Here is an 11,504-nt window from a genome sequence, read left to right as displayed (position 1 = left end):
GCTGCCCTCACTGCCCTGCGCGGCTCCCGCTGCCCTCACTGCCTGCCTGCCCTGCGCGGCTCCCGCCACCCTCACTGCACTGTCCTCGGGCTCAGAGCCACAGGACCCAGGCCACGTGGGGTGGCTGCTCCGGGCAGAAGTGGCTGTGCTGTACCTCAGTGGGGACCTATCAACAAGGGAGGGAGAGGGACTTTGGTGCCCCTCGCTGTCTTCCCGCAGCAGGCCGGGGTGCACAGAGGTGTACCTGGGCCCAGGAGCCCTGTTGTGGCTTGGCTCTGCCACCCTGCGCACCAGTCCTCGGCCTGGGGCTGAGGCACCTCTGCTCACACTGCACTGTGCGTGGTCCTGTGCAGGCCACCCTACTCTCCAGAGGGCGGGTGCACCAGGAGCAGAGCCACATCCACCTGCACGGCCAGAATGGGCCAGCGTGGGCACAGTGCTGGGGTAACCAGGCCACACCAGTTCAGCCTCACAGGCACCAGAAATGCGCTTGGGTCTGAGGCCCTTCCGAGTTGGGATGGGCTGTCTCACAAGATGCCGATGCAGCACAGGCCGACATGCTCTGAAAATCAAAGCTGCACCTCCCAGATGCACTAGTGATACGTAGCCTTTCCCTCCAGACTGGAGGGCGTGGGGGCAGGAGCTGCGGAGCGCCATCCTGCCTGCGGGTGGGCCCAGGGACATTTGTGAACCAGGGAGAGCGCGAGCCCAGCAGTGGTGCTGCCAGAAGCGCTTCCTTACTTATCGTAGGATCCAGAGATCAGCGTCTGGGCCTCGAAGGGGTGGAACTGCAGAGTCTGTACCTGTGGAGCAAAGACATGCCCGGTCTACGCCGCCCCGCCCAGCGCCACCTCTGCGTGAGGGCACTGATCTGGCCGTGTTTCTACAAATGCTTCCCTCGGAAGTCCAGCCCCGTGTAAGGAAACACATGACAGCACTGAGGGAGGCTGAGGCAGGAGGGCTGTGGATCTGAGTCCAGCCCTGACAACTCAGTGAGACCCTGCTGGCCAGTGAAAACAGGGTCTGAGATGAAGCGCGGGCGGAGGCCTTCCGTCCCCAGTACTGAAGAAACACAAAGAGAAAATGCCTGCATATCCAGAAAGGCAAACTGAAGGTGCAAATAAAGGCTGCACGTCCAGGGCGGCACCCACACTACAGTGGGAAGGCCCACCGCGCCAGTGCAAGGCTCTGTGAAGTGCTTTCTGCAGACACCACCCGGACCCTTCTCAAGGCTCCGGCCTGGCCGCCCCGGGACAGGGTCTCATAAGTCAGAGCTGTGCAGCTGGGCTCAAGCCCTCAGATTCCCCTGCCGCAGTCTTCCAGGGTGCTAGGAAGGGTCATGCCCAGCTGCGCAAGCACTCTGTAAGCAGCAGAAAGTGGTCTGTAGACACCTGCCCCAGGTGTCCGAGGACCGCATACCTTGTCTGTGTGTATGGTGAGGCTGGCTGCGGGCTTCCCCAGGGACATATCCCACAGCACAACGGTGCCGTCAGCAGATGCGCTTGCCAGCACGTTCCTGAGGAGCAAACACGTGAGACCACCTTTGAAGCCAGCGGCATCCAGAGTGAAAGGACCCCCTTTCCAGCAGCATGCAAGAGAATATGCCCTTAGGCATGAGCGGACCTGAAACAAGCCTCGGCTTACATCTTGACAGCAGCCAATGTACCCAGAGACGTGAGCATGGCAGTGGCAAGCCACACGCGTCCCTCCCTCCCGCCAGACTTCCCGCTCTAGCAGGCATGGCGCCAGCGCAAACACACTGCTCAGATGTGTGAAGGGAGGGCAGACAGATCTCGGTTCACGGGCAATGGCCCAAGGGGCCAGAACAAGTCCTGGAGGAGCACAGCAAAGCTGGGACGCTCATCCACCCTGATCTCAAAGTGCACTGAAGAGGCAGCGCGAGGCAAGTGCCGCGGGGCCGCAGCAGGAGGCAGGAGAACCCTGGGTGCTTCTGAGAGCAGGTGGAAGGGCCAGGACGGGACCTCGGGCTCAGCAGTGGTTTCTCAGATACAACACCGAAAGCACACGCAACACAAACACTGGCCGCCACTACCCACGAGATGCGTGCTGCCGGGGCTGTGAGAGAGTAAAACCCCGAGTGGGACAACGAGGGTGAGTTGCGTGTGTGGCTGGAGACTAAGATCTAGAGCACAGGAAGAGCTCCAGCAACTAACTAAAAAGTGGAAAGGCCGGCCAGATAGCTCAGCGGATTAAAGTGCCTGCTTAGGCAGGTGCAGGGATGCACGCTGAGATGGCGATAGAGACTGGGCGTGGTGGCACGCGCCTGTAACCCCAGCACTCGGTAGGCTAGAAAGGGGAGGATCGCTCCCACGCTGATCTGCATAGACCCTGTACTAAATACATTAAAAAATAGGGCCACACCTTAACTAGGACATCGCTTATGCAGACAACACACAAGGGCCCGCAAGCACAAAGCTGCTCAGGGCCACAAATCACTGAGACACGCAAACCAAAAGTGCAGGGTGGGAGCATCTCATACCTGTGTAAGGCAGGACTATCATAAAATAGGGAGAAAGAAACAGCAGAAGGGTGCAGAGAAGCAAGTGCCTGAGTGTGCCCGTGGTGGGGTGAGAGAGAGGTGCAGCCGCTAAGGCAGGCAGGGCCTCGAGGTCTCAGAGCTGCTGTGGGGCCGCCGGCAGGGCTGGAAGCAGGCCTCCAATGCACCATCCTCACTCCCCGCGGGGTCCTTATGGTAGGAGCAGCCCAAGCACCCGCTGGTGTGTGCACACAAGGGCACCTGGTGTGTCACAGCACGGACAGCCCCGAGGACGCCACGCTCACTACAGCAAGCTGGCCCAGGGAACACGCACCAGAGGATTCCATCCATATGAACTTGTGGGACAGTTACCTTCTCGGGGACCACAACGGCGTGGCAGGTGCCACAGCTGGAGGAAGCGAAAGGGGAGCTGATTTTCAGTTTTGACAGGGTACAGAGCTCCCCTTTCGGAAGATGAGTTCTGGGGGTGGACAGCAATGACAGCCGCACAACGATGTGGACACGTGGAGTCACTACTTGAAATGGCTTCAGCAGTGACTCCTGAATTTTGTATTTAGACCATAATTTAAAAGCAAAATACATGAGTGTGTGGCTGAGGTGGGAGAGCAGAGTGAACAAGACTTCCAGCAGCACGCACGGGGCGGTGCAAGGGGCACGGGCGGGGTGGTGCAGGGGCAGGGGCAGCGCTGCGGCCTCCGTAGCACCCACAGAGCCCCCGCAAGCGGGCAGGGCTGGCAGGAGCGAGCACGACGTTCCGAAGGCCTTCACGGCCCATGGCGCCCCCTTCCTTTACCTGGTTAGCTTATTCCACGAGAGGTCAAGGACGGCGTCGGTGTGCCCTTCCACGGGGGGGCTCTGTAATGATTGCTTAGTTACTTCTTGTGCCGAAGTAAAAAGCCGTACAGCTCAGAAGTCACCGCAACAACGCGAGCTTGCTGTGCGGTGAGCGCTGCGGTCTCCCCAGGTGAGCGCGCTCCACACGGCCCCTAATCCCTGCTCTCCTCACAGCGCCCACGCTGGCCGTGAGAGGCTGTGGGAAGACTGCAGACTGACAACCCAAGCCACACAGGGCTAGGTGCTGGCCTCACTCTGCCCTACTTCCTTACCTTCTTTCCCTTCTTCTTCTTCTTTTTAGAAAGCTTGCTTCCAAGCGTGAAAACTGGCTCCAAAGAGTCCACGATATCAAGGTCCCATACTTCAATGACAGGGGTCATGTTTCCCACAGCAATGTAATTTCCTACACACGCAAAGAGCTTTGGGTTACTTCAAAAAGGGGACAAAAGAACGTATCAGACACACTCATGAGAACCCGTTCCGTGTAGCCCTGAAGGCGCCACCGTGCAGGGTCCACCTCAGGCCCCGAGGACCAAGGACAGCTACGCAGCAAGGGATAGCGTGATCTCTGGCCTCAAGGCCCTCATCTACATGATCAGGGAAAGGACTGGGCCCCTCTGCCCTGGCTCCTCCTCCACAGACCTTGTGAGGGTGCCCAGGTCCGAACCTGAATGTGTGAAAGCTTCGCAAACAAAACAGGAGGAGTCAACAATGCCAGGGTTACCTCCACTAGTACCGCACAAATGCGGCTACAAAAGCTAATACAAAAGCCTATGTTACAAGCCTCTTCATTGGGGGCCGGGGAGATGGCTCAGTGGAATAAGTACTTCCCTGGCAAGCACAAGGACCTGAGTTCAATCCCAGGTTCCACCAAAAAAAAAAAAAAACAAGCCTCTTCATTTAGCGATATCTGATGGTTTTTATCAAATAGGTTATGCCAATCAACTCTAGCCAGCAGTCTCAGACCATCCCGGCCACACCGTCCTGGGTCTTCACGGGGCATTACCAGCACCGAGCCAGGCTTCTGGGCCCTGTCCTGCAGCCGGCAGAGGCAGGCATCGGCCCGGCTCACCTGAGGCCTGGGGAGACACAGACCCCCACGGAGACACGACGCAGTGTTCAGAACCAAGTGACTGCAGCAACCTCACGACACGTGTGCAGCAGCTCTGAACACGCAAAGCTGGAGTCTTCTAATTACCTGTGGAATCATCGGGGCTAGGATCGAAGTTCAGCCACTCCACGCTCAGGGGGTACGCAGACAAGAGGATGTCATGGTGCACGTAGAAGGAGTCTTCCTCCCGGTTGTAAACTGAGAAGAACAGAAGAGACTCAGCCCGAGCGGGGCGGTCAGCAGCCACGGCCAGAAGTTACGTGGGACAACAGTGCTTCTACTTCTTTCTTGGGACTTAGGTCACTACAGATACGTCTAACAGAACACTACTAACACAAGTGGTGACGCTGAAGCCCAATGCCAGTCATCACTGCCAGGCAAAATTTCTGCACCTCTAAATATTGCCAGCACCTGGCACACCCCAGAGTGGCACACAGAACTGACCAAGCCACCCTGCACACAGCCCCAGGTAAGGGGTCCCAGCTCCCAGCCCCCAGCCCTCGTTACAGCAGGCAGACACACATAGATCATGGCCGTGTTGTCTTCTAAAGTGAGCAAACAGAAACCACTGGGGAAAATCACATTTAAAAATCTAAATGCTTGCCAAGCTGGGCGCGGTGGCTCACCCCTGTAATCCCAGCACGTGGAGGCTGAGGCAGGACTGCTTCAAATTCAAGGCCCGCCCTAGCTACACAGCGAGTTGAAATACATGAGAGTGCCTCAAAAACAAACACATAAAATAACCCACAGAACAGAACTCATACAAAAAATAAACGCATATCTACAACTTGTTGTTCTTCAAATATTTTTAAAAGACCAACCAGTTTACGAAGACCAACAACATGAAGGGGAGAGGGAACTCGTGGGGGCATTTGCTCTGACTGCACCTCACAGCACGGGACAGGCAACACCGCAGGTGAAGGAGCCAACTATGTTTACGTCAATAATGTGGGGTCTTGGCACTAACCGATACAGCCCAGATACCAGCATGCGCCTTCCTCACCTCCACAAACACGCTTTTATTAAGAATGTAGTAAAGCCGGGTATGATGGCACACGCCCATAATCCCAGCCTGCAGGAGGCTGAGGCAGGAGGATCACTGTGAGCTCTCGGCCAGCCTGTGCCATAAAGTGAGCTCAAGGCCAGCCTGTCTCAAAAAGACAAAAAAAAAGTACAGAAAAAATGTAGTAAATAATAAATTGAGTATTTTTAAAAATTCTTTCCATCTCTCCTGGATGGATCCTGGGATTAGCAGAACGCTGGCAAAGGTCTCGCCTCTCCGCCTCCGATGGGAACGCAGGCTCAGCGACTGAACTACAAACTGCAGTCCTGGAAACGCCCAGCCACATTCACTGCGCTTCACTCACACGCAAAGCAGCGCTGTGACGCTCCTTGAAAACACGCTTTAACCCACACCAGAGCGCCTGCCTGGCAGCTTTGCAGAGCCCCTGCGAGGCTGAATGTACACATGCGGGTGCTGTGACGGTGCTCCCAAACCCAGGCAACAATCGCCCGTCAGGGCTGCACCCAGAAGGCAGTGGGGACACTTTTTTTTAATGCATTTAGTTGTTGCAGGGTCTCACTACTCAGATCTACCTTGTGGGGATCCTTCTGCTTTCAGCCTCCCCAGCTTGGGATTACAGGTGTGCGCCACTAAGCCAGTGGACTCTGGCTGGCTTGGCCCATCCTGGGGGTGGGGCTGGCGCGGCATGTGGTGCTTGGATGGAGCCACGGTCCCTGTGATTGCCTAAACTGGCCTAAGCTGGCGCTCTAGTCCTCTGAGTTAGCTCGCCAGCCCTGGAAATACAATTGTTTCATTTCACTTTCTCTTAATTGCTGACACTGAGTTCCAAGCAACAACTGTAATGCTCTCAGACGAAAATGATGACAGAACAAATGTAATAGGTTTTAATATTCTGGTTAGGACTGGCCTCATAAATGAAGTTAACCAAGTGCTTCTTACCCCAAATATGTAAATGTTTGAAGACATCAAGAGCTAAAAAAGAACAACTTCATGTTATAGTGCTTGCTATTCAAAGTCTTTTTTAAAGAAAATCTTCATAAGTGACCATAATCAGCCTAAGTGGGCATAAGCCTCAGGCGCGAAGATTTTACGTTTCAGAAATCCAGGCTAAGAAATGGAACTCAGCTCAGTGCTAGCCATCTCCTTGCACACACGAGGCTCTGGCTTAGGTGCCTGGTGTCTTAAAAAGACTCTGATTTGAAACTTGCACTCACTGCCCACTTCAGATTTCTGCAGAGCACTCGCCTCTGTGCTACACTTCCGGAGCTAGGCAAGATGACCACGATCTGCGGGCTGCCAAAGAGCGCTGAGGCACTGTATGCTGACTTATGATGGGAAGGTACGAGAGGGGTGCTGCGGTGACTCCGGCACAGGGAGAGAGAAGCTGTCCACTCAGCATAATCTTAACCACATAAAACTTGCCCCACAAAAATGAGTAATGAAAAAAACAGGGTAGCAAACTGTCAACTCAGCATCATGAATTAAATTTTTCTTTTATATTTTTAATATCATTTTACTTCCAGGCTTCTATAGTAGAGAAAGTAGAAAAACTGGCAAATACGTTTTTTTTTTTTTTGTTTTGTTTTTAAAAAGTAACGTCAAGGGGGTCTATTTATTGCTGCAAAAAGGTCAGGTCCCAAGTGAGCCAATGACCAGAACACCACCTGCACAGATTCACCTGTGTAATCAGCTCAAGGGAGGCGCAGCAAGATCTGCACCCAGTGCTCCCCAACAGTGACTGTGTGGCGAGCTCAGTGCCCTCCAGAACACCTCGCAGCATGGACCAGTCTTACTTACTGTGCACCTCTAAATTGCACTGCTCCTGTTCAGCTCGGCCACAAACTATGAGATTGTCGCTAGGCTTGATCAAGAAATCTTCTCGTTCGTACTGTTCCTGTGTGGACAGGCCAAAGGTTGGTTAGAGGGAGAAATCCAGCCAGACTTTCTAACAGGAGCATGGCTAAGCAAGTGAGGGGCACTTACTGTATCCTTCAGAGTGACGTAAGGGTCTTGGTCATTGCTCCCATAGACCGTAAGCCCCAAGAGCGATTCGCCAAGAGTCTCAGCATCTGCACAGATTCACTAGTCAAAAGTAATACAATAGTCCTCTTGAAGAAAGCATTATCCTACAGAATTGATCTTTGGAGTATAAGCCAGCCACTGCCTATTTTATAGATAACCAGATCACCGATTGTTGGGAAAGGAAACAAGGCAGGAGTTTACGAGCCAAGTATCCTTCACCTCTGAAATGCACTGCTGACAGGCTTGCAAACTCACTTGATGATGGAATTCTCTTATGGCACATCTACGAGGGTAGCACAGGACAGACCCAGAGTAACAAGACGCTCAGGAAAAAGAAGACACACTGAGTTGTGACGGAAGCTCCTTCGGGACGCTGGGCTGGGGCTCTAGACATCTGAAACCGAGACCACTGGCTGCTGCTCCAGAGCCCTCAGGGTCTGGGGCTGCCACCCAGGAAGTCTGACAGAAGACTACAGAGGTGAAGGCCTGGTCTTCACCGGCCTGCTTCACATGTCTAGACTTCCTTTTCCATCTCCCTTTTCTCTTAGAAACTGGGGTTCTCTTTTTCTAATCATCTATAGCAGCAGCGTTTCAAATGCACATAGCCTAAAAAGTGGATAGCCTGAAAAAGTGAATGCCCAAGGAAAAGGTGTAAAAACGCAACTGCGCACACCATGACTGCACAGGAGAATCCACAGTGGTGACAGATGACTAAACCTCACGTGTGCACTAACACGCGCACTATTTTTCCTACGGCATCAGACTTACATTTCAGAGCGGGTGGATCACGCTTTTCTCCTAAACTAATTTAGGAAACCTGTTCCCGCCCAGATCACATGGCTGATGAGTGTCAGAGTAGAGCTCCAGACGTGTGGGCTAACACACCAGGCCTGTGATCATGGCCGAGAGCAAGCCTGCCCACCTGGGTCCCCGTCCTCGTCGTATCTGTCCAGCTCGTACTCGGCCAGCTCATCATCACCCAGCGTGCGGTCATCCTCGGGGCCGCCATCCTCTGGGGGCTCCCTTGGCCGCGCCTGAGTCCGGGCACTCTGCATGCCATCTCCGCCCGCTTCTTCCTCGTCGCTGCCAACTTCGTCTCTGTGAGAACAAAACAGAAAGACACAAAACACCCACGTAGCACGTTCCAGTAATGAGCGCGCCAAGCACCACGCTCTGACATCTACACTTCAGCAGGCCCAGACCCCATAGCAGCATTCCGAAACTTACCGCAACTTTTCCTTCGCTTCTGCAATGAGGCGCTTTACTTCATCTTTACTTAGCTCTACCTACAAGAGAAGCGACACTTCATCACTGTATTTAATGAAGTCATTCAAAGTCTGAGTTAAAAAGATCTGCAAAAAAATCGTAAACTGGAGCTTCAAGGAACATGAGACGCCAATGTCGGTGCTCTCGATTACAGAGCAGCTCTGGTAGTCCCACTCCTCCTAGGACACCCCCCCCCCCCGGCCGTGGTCCCTACTGCTGCTGTGGAGTACTCGCTCACAGCGCTCATATTCCTGCAAAGGCCACTCACTCAGCACTCCAGAACCCCCTTCACCGATCCACTCTGCAGCTCTGCTTTCTCATCTGCTGGGAAGTGTTCCTCGTGGGCACCCGTGGTCCCAACAGAAGTCACCTCACTTGAAACCCGACAGCCCACACCAAAGCAACACTTCAGTCCCTTTACGATATGCCGTCACTGCACAGCCGCAAGCCCTCTGAAGCCGGGTCTGCCTGTCACCGTCGCCTGCGCACACAGCTCAATGCGTGGCCCAGGGTCACACCGCATACATGGTCACTCAGCTGAGCAGCCACTCGGGCCTCATCAAAAGCCTCCAGCAAGCTCTCCAGAGGGACACTCCATTGTGGAGCAGCTCAGAAGGTGAAGGCTAAGTGTCAGAAAAAGACGCTTACTTGTCTAATTTCTGGTCTGAATAAGCCTCTTCAATTACACCCATTTTCTACTTCAACAAATTCTAAGTTAATTTCTGTCCCTAGTGCGTAAGCCTGTAACGAATGCATGCTGCAAGCCAGACACCAGAATCAGAAAAGAACGCAGCTGTGCCCTGCTGCCACCGCGTCGGCGGGGCCTACTGCCACCCTCAAGCCGCTCCATTCCCATCGTGCTCCTTGGGTGTCTATGACGACAGCTAACCCGACCCCTTCACCCTTTTAGGTCACTGACTGCGGCGCACGGGCTCCGTTTCCCGTCTGGCCCGCGTCAACGCTCAGCCCGCGAAGCAGGAACACCCGCAGCGACCTCCACGCGTGCGGCATCCGGCCTCCGGCTCCCGCAGGTTTCCCTTCCCTCACCGTCACTCCCCTTCCCACTGCCGCCCGGATGGCTGAGGAAGTCTCCCGCTGACTGCGGCCTCGCCACACCGGGTCCCAGCCGGGCCTCAGCCAGCGCTCGGAGGGCGCGAGCGGCCGCGCCGAATCGGCCGACCCCACCCCCACCCCACCCCACCGGCGGACCCGCCCTCCAGGCCGCGCCTCCGCGGCGCCGTAGCGACCCGCAGCAGGCCGGGTGCGCCCGGGAGCCCCGCGGCCAGCCCCACCTTGTCCGGCGTCTCCTTGGCCACGCCGCAGCGGACCCAGGCCACGCACGTCACCTGGCGGCTGCGATTCATGCCAGCGACTCCAAGAGTTCCCAGGAAGGAGCCCGGCCGCCGGGCGGAACGTGCAGGCGCACAACTGACGTCAGTCCCACGCGCCGCGGCGAAAGGAGGAGTCGGTGCGGGGCGCTCTGCGCCGGCGCGCCCGTGACGTCACTGGCGGGCGCCCCGGGGACGGCCTCGCAGAGTCCCGCGGCGGACTTCCTCGGACGGCCCTACCGCGGCTGGAGGCGGCGCTGAGACCGGTCGCGGACGGCAGGTGGCCTCGGGCGTGGGGCCCCTGCGGCAGGCCTGCCCTGCGTCGCCCGGCCCTCCGCGGGTTTCGAGCCCGCGTGTACACTGGCGACGCAGCGCGACGGGCGCCTGCCCGCGAGCCGCCGCCCAGCCTCTGGGTTTGGCTCTGCGACGGGGTCTGGGAACTGCGCGGGCTGCGTGCAGCCTTCGGGCGCCCCGCTCAGCCTCCCCGGGAGCTGGGCTCGCTGCCGTAGTTACGGTGAAGTATGCGGGACAGAACCTCCCATCCGAACTATTTTAAGTGTATAGTTCAGTGACAGAACCTGCTCGTTGGGTTTTGACGTTACTTGTTAATGCAGCAGTAAAAATGCGCGGTGAGGACCAGCTGTGTACTCAGACTCGAGCGCATGGGCTGATTTGATTTTTTGTTAGCCGCCGCCGGTTTAGGCACCCCAACTCTGTTGAGTCCGGTGGCCCCCAATAGAAAGTGGGCTGGCACTCTGGTTATTTGGGGCCTGCCAAATCTACCTTTTACTGGACTTATTTCCGACATTCTGCCTCTTTCCTTTAAAAATGAAAATCCAACTGCAGCTGGCTATATCTATTCTTTATCATGAGACTTTCCAGAGACTGAACCAAAGTAGCTCTGTTTTTAAGCCTGATTCTTGGGGACAGATGAGCTTATTTCACTTTAAAAAGCCTCTTTGCCAGAGGCCAGAAAAAATTATTTGGTGGCCCACTGGTTATTGGGGTTGTTGTTGAGACCGGGTCCCGCTATGCAGTTCAGGCTGGCCTTGAACTCAACTGCAGTCCTCCCGCCTCAGCCTCGGGAGTCCTGGGATTGCAGATAGGTGCCACCACAGCCAGACCTCTTGTTTATTCTTAAAGGTCCCAGAGGATCGAACCTGGGCTATGCCCGGCTATTTTTAACCTCCGTGGCTCCTGTAATTGGGCTGGTGAGCACTGGTAATTGGCCTTGATTGCTGGGAAGAAAATGAAGTGTATAACACCATCCTTTTCCTTATTAGGCTGATTCTTGCCTCTCCTCTGTAGCTAAGCTATGATATTACCTGATAAGGAGTTGAAGGAACAACAATAGCTAGCAGCTACCAAGTATCAGAGACTCCTACCCTGAACAGATTTTAT

At 55.3% G+C, this 11,504-nt stretch overlaps 1 protein-coding gene across 1 annotated transcript in view; it reads right to left on the bottom strand.

The window, feature by feature from the left end:
* Pwp1 (PWP1 homolog, endonuclein) overlaps positions 1-10,217 on the bottom strand; it is a 14,621-nt gene extending 4,404 nt beyond the window's left edge. Inside the window, exons 1-10 of the mRNA XM_004623865.2 lie at positions 10,068-10,217; positions 8,737-8,795; positions 8,432-8,607; positions 7,471-7,556; positions 7,285-7,381; positions 4,551-4,661; positions 3,625-3,755; positions 3,312-3,373; positions 1,420-1,516; positions 742-803 (exon numbers count right to left, since the gene is read on the bottom strand). Coding sequence (XP_004623922.1) covers positions 742-803; positions 1,420-1,516; positions 3,312-3,373; positions 3,625-3,755; positions 4,551-4,661; positions 7,285-7,381; positions 7,471-7,556; positions 8,432-8,607; positions 8,737-8,795; positions 10,068-10,139 — 953 coding nt within the window. The 5' untranslated portion in view covers positions 10,140-10,217. The remainder of the gene's footprint in view (positions 1-741; positions 804-1,419; positions 1,517-3,311; positions 3,374-3,624; positions 3,756-4,550; positions 4,662-7,284; positions 7,382-7,470; positions 7,557-8,431; positions 8,608-8,736; positions 8,796-10,067) is intronic.
* Positions 10,218-11,504: the final 1,287 nt, after the last annotated feature.

This window comes from Octodon degus, unplaced genomic scaffold, assembly GCF_000260255.1.
Source record: "Octodon degus isolate 3935 unplaced genomic scaffold, OctDeg1.0 scaffold00004, whole genome shotgun sequence".
NCBI classification, from domain to species: Eukaryota; Metazoa; Chordata; class Mammalia; order Rodentia; family Octodontidae; genus Octodon; species Octodon degus.
The sequence above is the reverse complement of the archived record's forward strand: the minus strand, read 5'-3'. Positions and strand labels throughout refer to the sequence as shown.